General features: G+C 41.5%; 1 protein-coding gene across 2 annotated transcripts in view; it reads left to right on the top strand.

Moving 5' to 3' along the window:
* The window catches only part of kcnq5a (potassium voltage-gated channel, KQT-like subfamily, member 5a), a 276,889-nt gene that overhangs the window by 257,625 nt on the left and 4,482 nt on the right, over positions 1–14,782 (top strand). For both annotated transcript variants that reach the window (XM_034184668.1, XM_034184669.1), the window contains 2 exons: positions 975–1,083; positions 13,854–13,985. In XM_034184668.1, coding sequence (XP_034040559.1) covers positions 975–1,083; positions 13,854–13,985 — 241 coding nt within the window. The remainder of the gene's footprint in view (positions 1–974; positions 1,084–13,853; positions 13,986–14,782) is intronic.

Here is a 14,782-nt window from a genome sequence, read left to right as displayed (position 1 = left end):
CCAAATTTACATTTGGAAAACAAAATTACAAAGTAAAAACAAAATTTACATTTTTCAAGACAAATTTCCAAACATAAAAACAAATGTACAACACAAATTGAGAAACACATTTTCAAAAGCAAGATGAAATTTCCATGTTTAGAAATATATTTACAGAAGTCAAAAGAAATCTACATTTGTAAACACATTTGCAAAAGAAAAAAGAAATTTACATTTAGAAAACAAATTTACAAGTAGAGAAAGTTACAAAATAAAAGCAAATTTACATTCAGAAAACAAATGTACAAAAATAAAAGCTAATTTACATTTGGAAAACAAATTTCCAAAAGTAAAAACAAAATTACATTTCAAAAACAAATTTACAAGTTGAGCAACACATTTACAAAAGTCCAAGCAAATTTACATTTGGAGAACAAGATTACAAAAAGTGTGTGTGTGTGTGGGGGGGGGGGGGGGGGGGGGGGGGAGAGATTACAAACAGAAAACAAATTTACAAAGGTAAAAACTTAAAAATATATATATATTATTTTTTACATGTAACATAAATTATTAACATGTGAATTTGGTTTGCACTTTCCTGTATTAACATCATAAAATCTGGCATGAATAAAATACAGCAGATGAAAAATACCAGTCTAGCTAACAAACAAACGTGTAGCATGAGAATATTTTTTTCCTTCGTGTAACTGAAATGGAAAAAGACTTTGCAATTCTGAAACTTCCATCTAGCAGGATAGAAATAAGACTTTAGAAACATTTTTGGAGGTTGTAGTCAGAACCTCTTCAGATGGGGTTTTAAGAGTTATGTGACAGGAAATGATCTTACACAGAGCAAATGTACTGAAAGGAAATGGTTTGTGTGTGTGTGTGTGTGTGTGTGTGTGTGTGTGTGTGTGTGTGTGTGTGTGTGTGTGTGTGTGTGTGTGTGTGTGTGTGTGTGTGTGTGTGTGTGTGTGTGTGTGTGTGCGTCTCAGTGGACACAGGCATGGCCACAGAGGATTCCTTTGACGAGCGAGGCTGTCACTGTGACGTTACAGTGGAAGATCTCTCAGCCCCTCTTAAATCCGTCATCAGAGCTGTCAGGTAACTTACATTTTTCATTTGTAAAAGCTTGTTGCACTAAGTAAACATATAATTAAAGTAAAAATTGTCGAAGGCATTTGGCAGTTATTCAGTTAAGCTTGAGTTCCTTCAGCCTGTTGTACAGTTAGGATGTATAAATGAATGTGTATTCCTCATGTTTACAGCAATTTCTCATGAAAAACAAAAGAGACATTGGCTAAATGTTGAATTATGCAGTGGTTAAAGTACGAGAACATTGGTGAGGGGGGCTTCCTGCTACCAAAGCCCTGAATGCCCAATTTTGCAGGTTATCAAGAAAATTATTTAAAAAATTCTTGCTTCTGCTTCAGGCAACATGAAAATGTAATGGTTTCTGAACCAGCTGAGACCCAAGAGTTTCAGCAAGTTTTGTGAAAATCCAATTTCTTAAAAAAAAAAAAAAAAAAAAAAAAAAATCAGTGATTGGTTTGCATCAGAGAAACCAGGCTGAGACATTCAGAACTTCCTCCTTCCTTAACGATTGCCGGGGTTTTCTTTCAGTAGTTTGTTTAAGCAGCTGTGTATCCACAACATCTGTCCCAAAGCTGCACTGGCATCTTGCTGACTGGTTTCATCATCCATCTTTCTTGATCAGCTGTTTGTGGTCTATAGCTATTGATCCAAAAGGTCATAAATGATCCAGTGCCAGACTTCATTGACTAATGCTAAATTAAATTGCTAACAGAAGGTGCAGAGCCAATAAGCTCTGTATTTGGATTTTTTTTTTTTTTTAGAGATCATTAAATCATATTTTTATGAACTAGAAGAGCAGACAGGTTGGACTCATTTGGCAATGAGACAGTATAAAGTTTATTTGGAACTGACTTCTGGATGCGTAGGTGAAGCTCAGGAGGTTGAGGTGCCGTGATCTGCCTGGACGCTGGCTGATGGACAGCCAAGGTCAGGTGGAGCTGTTGGCGGTGGGGATACTGGAGACAGGAATAAACAACAAGTTCAAGTCCACAAAGTCCCAAAGTGCAGAAGAATACTTCAACTAGGAGTTCAGCTGGATCGCACTGAGGATGGAATAATCTGGCAAAGCTGAAGTGATAAACTGATGGACTGACAGGCTGATGAGAGGCAAGTGGTCCAGCTGCAGGTATCACCAATCAGTAGCTCCACTGGCAAGACAGACGAGAGAGAGAGAGAGAATACCATCATAAGTTCTCAGTATTGAATCACACAAATGTTACTGTAGGAAACAACGTGTTCTATTCTCCAGACGGGGTTTAGTTCCCTCTAGCAAGGCTCTATTTATTGAGTTCGTTAGTTATTTCTCCATCGCTGTCTTGTGTGACGTCTTGGTGGATTGGAGGGGTTTTGTCTGAGGACTTTCCAGGCAGCCCAGTGTGGGTTTTTTGTTGTGTTGCTGTGCACCTCTGACGCATCCTCCTTCAGAGGAGTGAGTGAATGTTTGTACCACCGACTGCATGCTTCCTCTCAGCTTCTTATTTCTCACTGTCAAAAAAATTACTCATTGGTGAGAAGCTTGTCTTTCCTCACTCTGTCAGATAAGACTGTGTAGCGGATATAAGTTAAAACAATATTTAATCAAAGTAGAGAAGCTTGAATCTTCGACTGGACTGGGTTGCTTGACGCGAGGACGTTTCGCTTCAAATCGCAGAAGCTTCCTCAGCTAAAATTCTTGCTCTGGAAGTCTGACTTCTGTCTGACTCTTGTAGAGAAGAATAAAACAGAAGCCAACAAAAGCTGGAGTTTTAAACCTAACCAGACCCCTCCTACTGAGAGGCAGACTGCTATAGGCTAGTGACTAAACAATAACTCTAATTAGCAACTATTGTGCTGTAGTTAGCACACCTAATGGCAGGACAGCTGTCCCCCTAATGATGGGATGGATGCCTTTCTGATGGCTCCCTTGATGACATGAATGACTCATTACCATGAACAAAAGACTGAAACTCCTTTGACCTGAGTACCCCATTGTAAACAGGGGATAAAGTGTGTCTCAGACCCACTCCCCGGTTAAGGCTGGGTTTCAAACGTTTCACAAAGAATGCCTCCTTGACCCCTCTGGTATAGCCTTTTGTGTAAAGGTTGCTTCATTTCACCTATGTAGTGTTCGTTACAGTTTTCCTGACATCTGATAGAATACACTACATTGCTCTGTTTGTAACTAGGGATCATGTCCTTAGGGTGAACTAATTTCTGTCTCAAGGTGTTAACCGGTTTAAAGTAAACTGGGATTTTGTGCTGTCTGAAGATCCTCTGTAGTTTTTTCCCCTACTCCTGCTAAATAAGGGAGAGACACTCCTCTTCTTCTTGTCTCCGTCTCCTGTCTATCTGGTCTCTCTGTTCTCTGGGACTTCTGCACTTTGTCCAGGGACCATCGTGGGTACCCACATACTGTGAGGGCTTTCCGGACACGTTGTTGTTCTTTAGCCCTTCCCTCTGCAGTTGTGGGCACCTGTAGGGCTCTGTGTTGAAGCGTCCTGATCACCCCGAGCTTGTGTTCAAGGGGGGTGGTTTGAGCCGAAGAGCAGATATTGGTCAGTGTGAGTTGGTTTTCTGTAAACCCCTGTCTGGAGCTGCCTTTTCTCTCCAATCGTAACATCACAGTCCAGGAAGGCTAAATGGTTGTTTCTGGCATCCTCACGTGTGAACTTGATATTGGCGTCCACCGAGTTGATGTGTTCTGTAAAGTCCTCAACTTGCTGTTGCTTGATTTTGACCCATGTGTCATCAACATATCTGAACCAGTGACTGGGAGAGATGCCTGTGAAAGACGTCAAGGCTGTCTTCTCCACTCGCTCCATGTACAGATTGGCCACAATGGGGGATACCGGAGACCCCATCGCACAACCATGAATCTGCCTGTAGTAATTCCCCCTAAACAGGAAATACGTGGTGTTGAGACAGATCTCCAAGAGTTGGCAGATGTGGTCTGGTGTGAGTTTGGTCCTTTCAAGTAGAGACACATCCTCCAGCAGTCTCTGCCTCACAGCTGAGACGGCCTCAGCAGTGGGGATGCAGGTGAACAACGATGTCACATCAAATGACACCATACTTTCATCTGCCTCCAGCTGTAGGTCCTTGATCTTGTTCACAAAATCTTGTGTGTTCTCCACATGGTTGTCTGAGTTACCCACTAGAGGAGCCAAAATCCACTTGAGGTACTTGGCCAAATTGTACGTGATGGAATCTGTGCTACATACAATAGGCCTGAGTGGCACGTCCTGTTTGTGGATTTTGGGCAGTCCATAGATGCACGGAGTGGCGTCCCCAGGCTACAGTCTGTAGTATGTCTGCCTGTCGATGAGTCCCTCTTTCTCCAGGTTTTGGAGGTAGCTAATGATTTTGTTCTTATAGCCGCTCGTGGGGTCTCTCTTCAGACGTTCGTATGTGTTGGAGTCACTGAGCAAGTTATTGATCTTGGCCTCGTAGTCCGATGTGTTCAGGACCACCGTGCATCTGCCTTTATCCGCTGGCAGGATAAGGATGCTTTGGTCCTTTTGCAGTGCTGACAAAGCTTTCCGTTCTTCTCCTGTGATGTTGGACAGAGGAGGCTTAGCACTGTTCAGCACTGCTGTGACTCTTAGTCGGAGGTCCCCAGCTTCTGACTCTGACAAACTGTTATGTTTAATGGCTGACTCTACTGCAGTGATGTAATCTACTGTCGGAATATGTTTAGGGGTCACTGAGAAATTTAGTCCTTTAGCGAGCACATCCTTTTCTGTCTGTGTAAGAACCCTGTTGGAGAGATTCTTTACCCAATTTTCCCTGTTGTCAGTGCCTTTTGCTTCATGCATTTGGGAATAACATTGTTTTGTTTGTATCTCAGGTTAAATCTTAAGTGGTTTCTAAAGTTAGCTATCTTTTTAGCAGTCTTTTCCAGCTTACGTACCAGTGCCAGGGCCTCATGCCCACAGTTGGTCGCAATGTTTCTGTGTAGGTGTACTTTCAGTGGGAGTATTTTTAAAGATACACCCAGACAAATTAGTGACAACAGGACCAGAGCAGGAATTTTAGCTGAGGAAGCTTCTGTGATTTGAAGCGAAACGTCCTCACGTCAAGCAACCCAGTCCAGTCGAAGATTCAAGCTTCTCTACTATGGAAACCACCTGGACAACTGAGAGCCTACACAGAAACACCCTTGAAACAGTTCATAACTGGTGTAGCATCCAGGTGGTAGCTTTCTACAAACTCACTTAGGTTCTCAAATGAGTCAGTGTTTCCCCTTTCAATGCGTTTTCCCCACATCTCCAGCTTTCTTTTAAAGCTGTTAATTCTGTCTGCCAGGTGAGGGAGATGCTTCTCTTTGCCTTGTAGCTGCAGATTTAAGTCATTTAACTTTGCAAAAATGTCACTGAGATATGCCAGTTTCATTACAAACTGCTCATCTTTAAACTTTGATGCAAGGTCAAACATGTGCTGCTCTTCCATGAAAATCCGAATTTCTTCTCGCATTTCAAACACTCGAGACAATGCTTTGCCTCGGGAGAGCCAGTGGGACTCACTGTGAAAGAACACGGCTGAGTGTCCCGCCCCCATCTCTTCACAGAGTGCAGAGAACATGCGTGCTTTTAGGGGTCTTGTTTTGATGAAGTTAACTGCGCTCACAACATCAGATAACACCTCGTTTAATTCACGGCTCAGTTGTCTTGATGCAAGTGCCTCTTGATGTATATTATACAGTGCGTCCACTGCGCGTTTGGTGCCACTCGGCGTATCAGTGCCTGCAGCCCCGACTCGTGTCTTGCCATCGCCTTTGCTCCATCTGTGCAGATTCCGACGCAGTTCTCCCATTTTATGTTGTGTTTCGTCAAATAGTCATTTATGATCTGAAATATTTCGTCAGCTGTGGCCCTGTTTGTTACGTGTTTACAAAACAGTAAATCCTCATTCAGGGAGGCTGGCGTGAGAAAGCGAACATATGCGATGAGAAGGCAGTCTTTATTATTTACTGTGGCTTCGTCCACTTGTAAAGCATAACGGGACTGTCTCACTTTCTCTGTTAGCTGCTCCTCCAAATCATGTGAAATGTCACGTATGCGCCTGCTAATCGTGTCATTAGACAGGGGAATGGACCTCAGTTTCAGAGCGCTTTTCTCGTCGATAGCAGAGACCATATCTATAGCTGCGGGGAGAATGAGCTCTTCTGCAGTCGTGTGTGGTTTCTTGCAGACAGCGATTCTGTAAGCAACTTTATATGATGCTAGTTGTGCCGCGTTGTTAGTTGAAGCTACTTTGGTAAAGGTCATGTGCTGCTTGTTGTAGTCTTTTGGAAAAACTCGAGCGGCTTGTTGACATGGGAGGGATGTCAACAAGCGTTGAACTATGTGTAACTATGTGTAACTATGTGAACTATGTGTAACTAACTTACACGGTTTCAAACTGTCCACTGCAAGTGTTTTCAGACAAAGCACACACAGTGGTCTCTCTTCTTCTCCAACGAGTCTTGAAGTAAATCCGAGAGCAAGATATGTTTTATCATACTTCCGTGACTTAGTCTTTGATGAAGGTCTCCATGTCTTCATGTCTCCATCGTGACCCCCCTCCCTGCAGCGTGGTGCAACCATGGAAGCGCGGTAGTTTGGTGTGCTCTAAAACGGGTCCGTGTTGCTGCACCGTTCAACATTTGTGTTCCGCACATTTTTGCAGTGCATTTCCAGCCCGTGTACGCCCTGGGTGGACTTGATGCTACCTGTTGTACAGACATTGTACTATGATTTTGAGATTGTAGTAGGACTGTTGTAGGAACCGCCCAATTGCCTATCTCAAGTTGCCTGTACTTACATAGCACAAAGACCATACATGTCTTACAACCTTTGTATGGCCATCCTGCAATAAGACTGACATATTGTCGACGTATATATATGGGAAGAACATCAGATAAAAACATCAGCACAAGCCTAGTTGTCGACATCTTCATCATCGGTTGGTGATCTCAACACAAGCCTAGTTGTCATCATCTTCTTCATCGGCAACTATAGTTGCTGACAATGGATCAAGCAGCCAACGCTTTATACCTGGATCATTCTCACACAATGCTCTTATGCCTCTACAATCATTGTAGGAGGATCCTACTAGCAGTACAGTTATTGTACAATGATCCTACTAGTAGTACAATTATTGTACAATAATCTTACAAATCCTAAGAATAACATAGGGGATTCATTTTTAGGGTTTAATTGTACATACGTCTTACAATGGTCTTACAACTCTTACAATGGTCCTACAATGATTGTACCATCATCTTGCAATAAATTTCATCTTTACAGCTCTTAAAAATGTTGAGCATGATCAACAGTGGCCCTAAGATGATAAGACAACTCTAGGACCACTCTAGGAACAAAATTATCCTGGGATGATTGTATAATCATTGTAGGATTTGGCAAAAAAATGGTGTTAGACCAGTCTTAGAAGCTCTTAGGATGGGTTGTGTGTCAGAGCCACAATCCAGGATGAGATGAGGAGCATCTATGACAACATCAGACCCCCCCCCCCCCCCCCCCCCCCCCAAGAACAGCCGCTACAACAATGCCTCAGGAAGAGGGAAATTGAGCCAGACAAAAATTTAAACAATTTCATTAGGCTATACGTATTTTGGAAGCATTTTGGCTGTAGACTAGTCTTACCTATTTGACCAAGGTCAGAACTCTGGCCCTGTCTGCATAGTTTGGATGCATTTGATGTAAAAATGCTCCACTAAGTGGGAATTTATGTTTTTCGTCATTTTAATAGGTTATGTCAGAAGTGGTCACACTGTAAAAATGATAAGGGCGCTTCTACTTAAAAACTTATTTTCAATTGTTGCCTTAAAATTGTAAGTAAACTCAGCTTCAGAAGAACTTTTGTTTCAACACGAAACGTAAAATTATAAATAATCATTCATTAAAACACTTTTATAACTTAACCTTTTGTGTTGAAACAAAACTTGAAGTTGTTTACTCTCATTTTTTTAATGCAACAACTGAACTTAAGTTTTTATGTAGAACCATCGTGATCATTTTTGCAGTGCAGTATTCAGGAATATGTTCTCTCTTAAATGGTTAAAATAAATATTTGTAATTTATATTCCCATGTTTAGAGTGTTGTGCACTTAGACCCACTTTTAAGTGAACAAATACTGTGTTGCACCTCTGTGAAAACTTTGAAACCAGATCCACTTTTAACACGCATGTCATCACCGGCTCCATCGCCACTGCAGGCTTCCACCGCGGGCATCCAGAGTCCGGGTCGTTCCCAGGGTGTCAGGTTGAGGGTTTGACACCCTCTGCCCTGTTGGGACTGTTATTACAGAGGGTCATCTGTCACTGCTGTTTTGAGAAAAACCGGCGACTTGTTGAAGAGCCGGAGCCGTCTGGGAGGGAGCGCCCAGATCACCTTATCTGTTTAAATATTATTCCACCAACACAACAAGATAGTGGATTAAAGTTGTGTTTCAGAATTGTTCATTTTTGTTATCCATTAGTTTCCCATTACTCCTTAAAAAAAGTATTTGATGCTTCAGCACTGTTGAATCATTCCATATGGAACATTTATGGACGTCTCCTCTTTGTTTTCTATCAGAATTCTTTCTCATTAAACACCAAAATATCAACATTATCTGCAGCTCAGCTTTTAGAATTAGATGTATTTACAAATGAACCAAGCCAAAAAAAACAAAACAAATTAAAGTCATTTTCTGTAATTTATACCAGAGATGGAGGACACATCAGGTCAGGGGCTGTATTGTACAAATGGGTATTTATTGAGTAATTATATTTAGCAAATAGCCATTTGTCAATAATTTATCAATGGATGCCCTCCACTGGTGTATTCAGTCACGTGAATGTGGTTGCACAGAAGGTGAAATATGGCTTTTTAGGCCCATTTCTAATCAATTGCATTTAAAAATTAGGGTTTATTCTCAGGGCGTAATTATGAACAAAATTTTTCCCTCTGGTGTTCGAACCCAAATGACACATGATTATCATCCCTATGTGTAAAAACAGCAAAGCTTGTAGCTGACAAAAATCACAAACTACGTCTGAGACATCACTGGTTGAACTCTGTGTGTAGACACGCCGTGGTGTTGTCATAATTTAGGCCTGAAAAATGGCTCATTTTGGACTTATTTTATATATAAAAAAACATAGTGCATGTATCTATTATATACGTCCATGAAAAACTTTCACATCCTCCGTCACAAACCAGCAAAAGGGGCATCTTAGTATTTGTCATCTGGAGTATGTGGAATCCCTTGATTATGTACATTAGTTCACACAATCGCCACCAGGGGGCATTTCAAGGATGTAGCATGTTTCCTTGGTTACCATGACAACCATCTAAAAGCCTATTGACCAATCAGTCTTTATTCTCAGATAACATGCGACCCTTCCACCATGTTGGACCCATACAAGGTGTTGGCCAAAATGAAAACCGAACTGTTACCTGGAGAACTTAGTTTGGAGGTGAATGATTAACCAAAATAGTTATTTTTGATGAGATCTCAGACACGAGCATCGCCTCAGGTACACTGGTACAGTATGGCATAAGGAGTCCAAACCTGGACTTTTGCTTGTCTTGTGTCAGACACGCCCACTGAGCCAGTCTACGAGACACGCCCACACAGTCATCAGTTCCTTTACATTTAAAGCAACAGAAACAAAAACTAAATGGGATGCTTTCTTAATGACCCAGTAAAGAGTTTTATATGATTCATTACCTTGATATCTGCAGTATGTTTTGTTAAAAACTGTAATATTTGTTTTTAAAACACTCTATGACCTTTATTCTGGTCTAAAGATGGATGCCGTTGCTGCATTCTGGTGGGAGTTGAAAATTCTAATTTCTGAACTCATTGTGTTCCAGCTCTCAGAGACCAACATCAAGCATTGATGAAATGAGCGTCATCACTTTAGTCATAATCAACATGTGTGCCTTAAAGTTAATATTGTGAAATGAGATACAACAGTGACTCACTGGCCACTTTAGTACGTAGAACAATGCGCCTGCAGTGTTAATAAACCATCTGAGTGGTCATGCTAGAAACAAATAAGCAGTAATATTGGTGAAATATTTTCATGTCTCTCCTATACGTAATCTGTCTCCTTTGATTTGCACTCATCCGTATTTAAAGTGAGCTAGCCTATTTTATAACATGGGTATACTCTGCACTAGTCCAGAGTATAACCCGTGGTGTTATTTCTGGAAGGCAGTATCATAGCCCCTAGGCCAGGGGTGGGCAGCGAGGGCCGAGACACTGCAGGTTTTCCTTGCAACCAATCACCTCAGCAGGTGGATTGCTGATGAGCTTCTCCCCTGAACATAAACACCTGATCGTCAATGAAATCACCTGCTGAGACAAGTGATCATTAATGAAATCACCTGCTGAGGTGATTGGTTGTAAGGAAAATCTGCAGTGTCTCGGCCCTTCATGGCACATGATTGCCCACCCCTGCCCTAGGCCATAGAATATCTCCCAACCAATCTCAGATATGCAAAATAATAAAAAATAAAATGTTAAATTTTGACTCCCCCCCCCATGCTGACTACACATTTGTATAAAGTACAATACACAATTTTAATTTCAAACAGAAGCTCAAAGCACAATGACAACTCACATTCAACCATTCACACGAACATCAGGGTACTGCCATGCAAGGCATTCAACTAATTTTCCAGTCTGGCTGTGGATTTGAACTGGGGATCCTCTGGATTCAAGCCCACCACTTAACCACTAGATGTCACTTAACTCCTAAATGTCATGCAAATGCAATGCGATGCAAATGGACTGCATTTATATAGCGCTTTTCCATCTGCATCAGACACTGAAAGTGCTTTACACATCGATGCCTCACATTCACCCCGATGTGAGGCTGCTACCATGCAAGGCGCCCACTACACACCGGGAGCAACTAGTGGATGAAGGACATTGCCCAAGGGCCCTTAGTGATTTTCCAGTCAGGCTGGAATTTGAACCAATGCTTTAACCACTAGACCATCACCTCCCCATAAATGTCATTGCAAAATAATCACTTGCAGACAACAATGGACCATGAGCTAACAAAACACTGGTTACAATATTGAAGTGCTCTGACACATTCTCAAGATATAATCATATGATCTGTCAAGATCTGCAGAGTAAAGCTGGCAGGATATGTTAACCACTGCACTGACTGGCCAATTTTGGTAGATTCTGTAACATCAAATCCCATCAAACTGGTTGTGGTACTCATCAGAGTATTGCCTTAAATGATTTGATTTTGATCTTCTATGTTCAAATCAAATCAAATCAGTTTTATTTATATAGCACCAAATCACAACAACAGTTGCCCCAAGGCGCTCTATATTGCAAGGCAAAAGCCATACAATAATTACAGAAAAACCCCAACGGTCAAAACGACCCCCTATGAGCAAGCACTTGGCGACAGTGGGAAGGAAAACTCCCTTTTAACAGGAAGAAACCTCCAGCAGAACCAGGCTCAGGGAGGGGCAGTCTTCTGCTGGGACTGGTTGGGGCTGAGGGAGAGAACCAGGAAAAAGACATGCTGTGGAAGAGAGCAGAGATCAATCACTAATGATTAAATGCAGAGTGGTGCATACAGAGCAAAAAGAGAAAGAAACACACAGTGCATCATGGGAACCCCCCAGCAGTCTAAGTCTATAGCAGCATAACTAAGGGATGGTTCAGGGTCACCTGATCCAGCCCTAACTATAAGCTTTAACAAAAAGGAAAGTTTTAAGCCTAATCTTAAAAGTAGAGAGAGTGTCTGTCTCCCTGATCCGAATTGGGAGCTGGTTCCACAGGAGAGGAGCCTGAAAGCTGAAGGCTCTGCCTCCCATTCTACTCTTACAAACCCTAGGAACTACAAGTAAGCCTGCAGTCTGAGAGCGAAGCGCTCTATTGGGGTGATATGGTACTATGAGGTCCCTAAGATAAGATGGGACCTGATTATTCAAAACCTTATAAGTAAGAAGAAGAATTTTAAATTCTATTCTAGAATTAACAGGAAGCCAATGAAGAGAGGCCAATATGGGTGAAATATGCTCTCTCCTTGTAGTCCCCATCAGTACTCTAGCTGCAGCATTTTGAATTAACTGAAGGCTTTTCAGGAAACTTTTAGGACAACCTGATAATGAAAAAATGATAAATAATGTTGCAGTAACAATTTATTTTTTCCTATTATGATACAAAGGAAAAATGTTTGGAATACAGATGTATGTATTAAACACACAATGATATAATCTGGACTACAGGGAAATACTCTGGTATATCTTAAAATATGCCTTGGGGCATCAACCAATCTGAGCTCTTTCATACCTCAGGGTATATTTTGGCTAGGCTAGAGTTGGCCTCACTCACCCTCTAAGATCAGATGGATCTGAATCTGAATCCAAATCCTACAGAGTGTAGCAAACCCGATTAACCCCCCCACCAATATACACCATTGTATAGATAGTCTAGCTAAAAAATATACTCTTGAGGTATGAAATGACCCAAGTTGGTTCATGCCATAGGGTAGAGGTCTTCAACTCCTTCACCCTCTTGGCTTTTTCGAGAATGAGTTGAAGACCTCTGCCCTAGGGTAGGGTGACCATATTTGGATCACCAAAAACCAGGACACTCGGCCCAGCAAAGAGATACTCAAAAAAGGGTACTGGTTGGCAGAACCGGAATGATAATATAATTGACGGAACGATGGACAGAACAGTACCTTATTATGCCCCCTACCTCCCAAGCTCCATGTATTGATCACCATTATCAAGACATTAAAACCAGTCTCAAGACAATGAAATAAAATGTTACCATACGAAGTAGAAAGTCCCCACCCCCGTCATGTTCAAAGCACAAACTTATCACTTTTCAAATCACTGGAATAGCAGATCGCCATATTGGAAAATTTGCCCTCACTAACACTAGATGGTACCACACAGCCTGTTCTGCCATTCTGTCGCTGTTCTGTCAAGAGTTTAGGGCTTCTAATGCCGACCTAAAGGTTCATATAGTGGCTAAATAACTTGATTAGTTTAATGGTAAGACCTCATCATCTCATCAATACTTGTTTTGCATTTGCTTACATGTAATGTAAGCAAAAATGACACACTCCGCCAACTTACCAGTTGTTCCAGTTCCATTACACCTATAGTTCTAGCAATTAGTAGCTCCCATACTCAAATAATACTAGACGTTTCATCAACGATGTCCAAAGATGAAAAATAATGAAAACCAGGACGTTTACATCACTTTCTAAAAAAAAACAGGATGGCCAGGACAGGATGTAAAAACAGGACATGTCCTGGGAAAACAGGACGTTTGGTAACTTTTGGCTAGGCTACGTATAGTTTAGTCTGTTTGTATGTGTGTGTGTGGAGCGGGGGGTGTTAAACTGACCTAATACATGCCATAGGGTCTGGCTCAAGATCCATCTTATCTTGAAGGGTGGGCAAGCAATGGTGACACCCTGTCTTATTTGGGGTTTACAAAGCCACTCAAAGGCAAAATACCAACCTTTGCGCCAAAAACCAACCTTCACAAAACTATTTAATCAATATCCCCACAAACAGATCCCACATATCTTGTCCCCATAGGTGCAGGGGTCAAATATACACAATATAATAGTGAAAAATAGTTGTCTCTGAAGCCCAGCATAATGTGTTTTCCTAAATCTGCTGCTGCCATCTATTGGTTGTTTGTAGTAGTTACACATTGGCTGGAAAGTTTTGCAAGACACCTCTGAGGCACAGCACACAATGCTTTCTCTCACTTCTTCATCTCTTTGTTCAATTTTGTCTTTGCATTTCTGAAGGATCATGAAGTTCCATGTGGCAAAGAAGAAGTTCAAGGAGACGCTGCGTCCGTATGATGTGAAGGATGTCATTGAGCAATACTCTGCAGGACATCTGGACATGCTCTGTCGTATCAAGAGCCTTCAGACCAGGTCAGGACAACACACATGTTTACACCTCAAAATATCAAGAAGTGAACCTTTTCCTGTGTTAAAAGTGACCTGTCAGGTCTGTTGCCCGAACTGGACCTGGCACTTAAACTGTGCCTGAGATCGTATTCTGCAAAACACAGTTTCTCAAAGTATAATCACATAAAAAGAGACAACATTAGACAGAGATCTCTTTTGTGAGCTTTGCGCAAAGGGGAGAAGCTTCGGAGAGAGCGTACAAACCTAAGACCAACCTTGCTTTCCCTGCTCCTCTCCGCGCCCCCCCCGGCGCTTGCTCTTTTATTGGAAAAGGAAAAAAATCATAAACACTACAACGTAGCATCAGGGTACATTGCGTTTGGGGAAGGGAGGGGTGAACGGTTGCTTGTGAGTTACGTTTTCCTGTGAAACATGCTCGTTTCTTTCACAGAAAGAAGGGAGTAAGCAGTTAAGTTTCGAAGTCAACAGAGTCCTGAAACAACCTTTAGTTCATCACTGTGGCTGAGCAATCATTTATCTTAAATGCAGCATATATGAATGGGTACATAATTATTATGATTGGATGAGAATGGGTACATGAAGTATAAAAGAATATAATTCAGACAATAATAAATGTAGACTCCTTTAACAAGTCAGCTAAGACACATATTCTTTCAGTCTTGTGGCTGGTTTCACTCCCACATCACACAGATAACAGATAGTTGATACAGTTCATTTCACAAGAAGCAGAAACTTAACTCAGACTACTTTTGATTGCATTGAATATCATGTAAGCAGGCAATGATTAATTAAATAAATGG

This window comes from Thalassophryne amazonica, chromosome 13 (genome assembly GCF_902500255.1).
Source record: "Thalassophryne amazonica chromosome 13, fThaAma1.1, whole genome shotgun sequence".
Taxonomy (NCBI): domain Eukaryota; kingdom Metazoa; phylum Chordata; class Actinopteri; order Batrachoidiformes; family Batrachoididae; genus Thalassophryne; species Thalassophryne amazonica.
The sequence above is the reverse complement of the archived record's forward strand: the minus strand, read 5'-3'. Positions and strand labels throughout refer to the sequence as shown.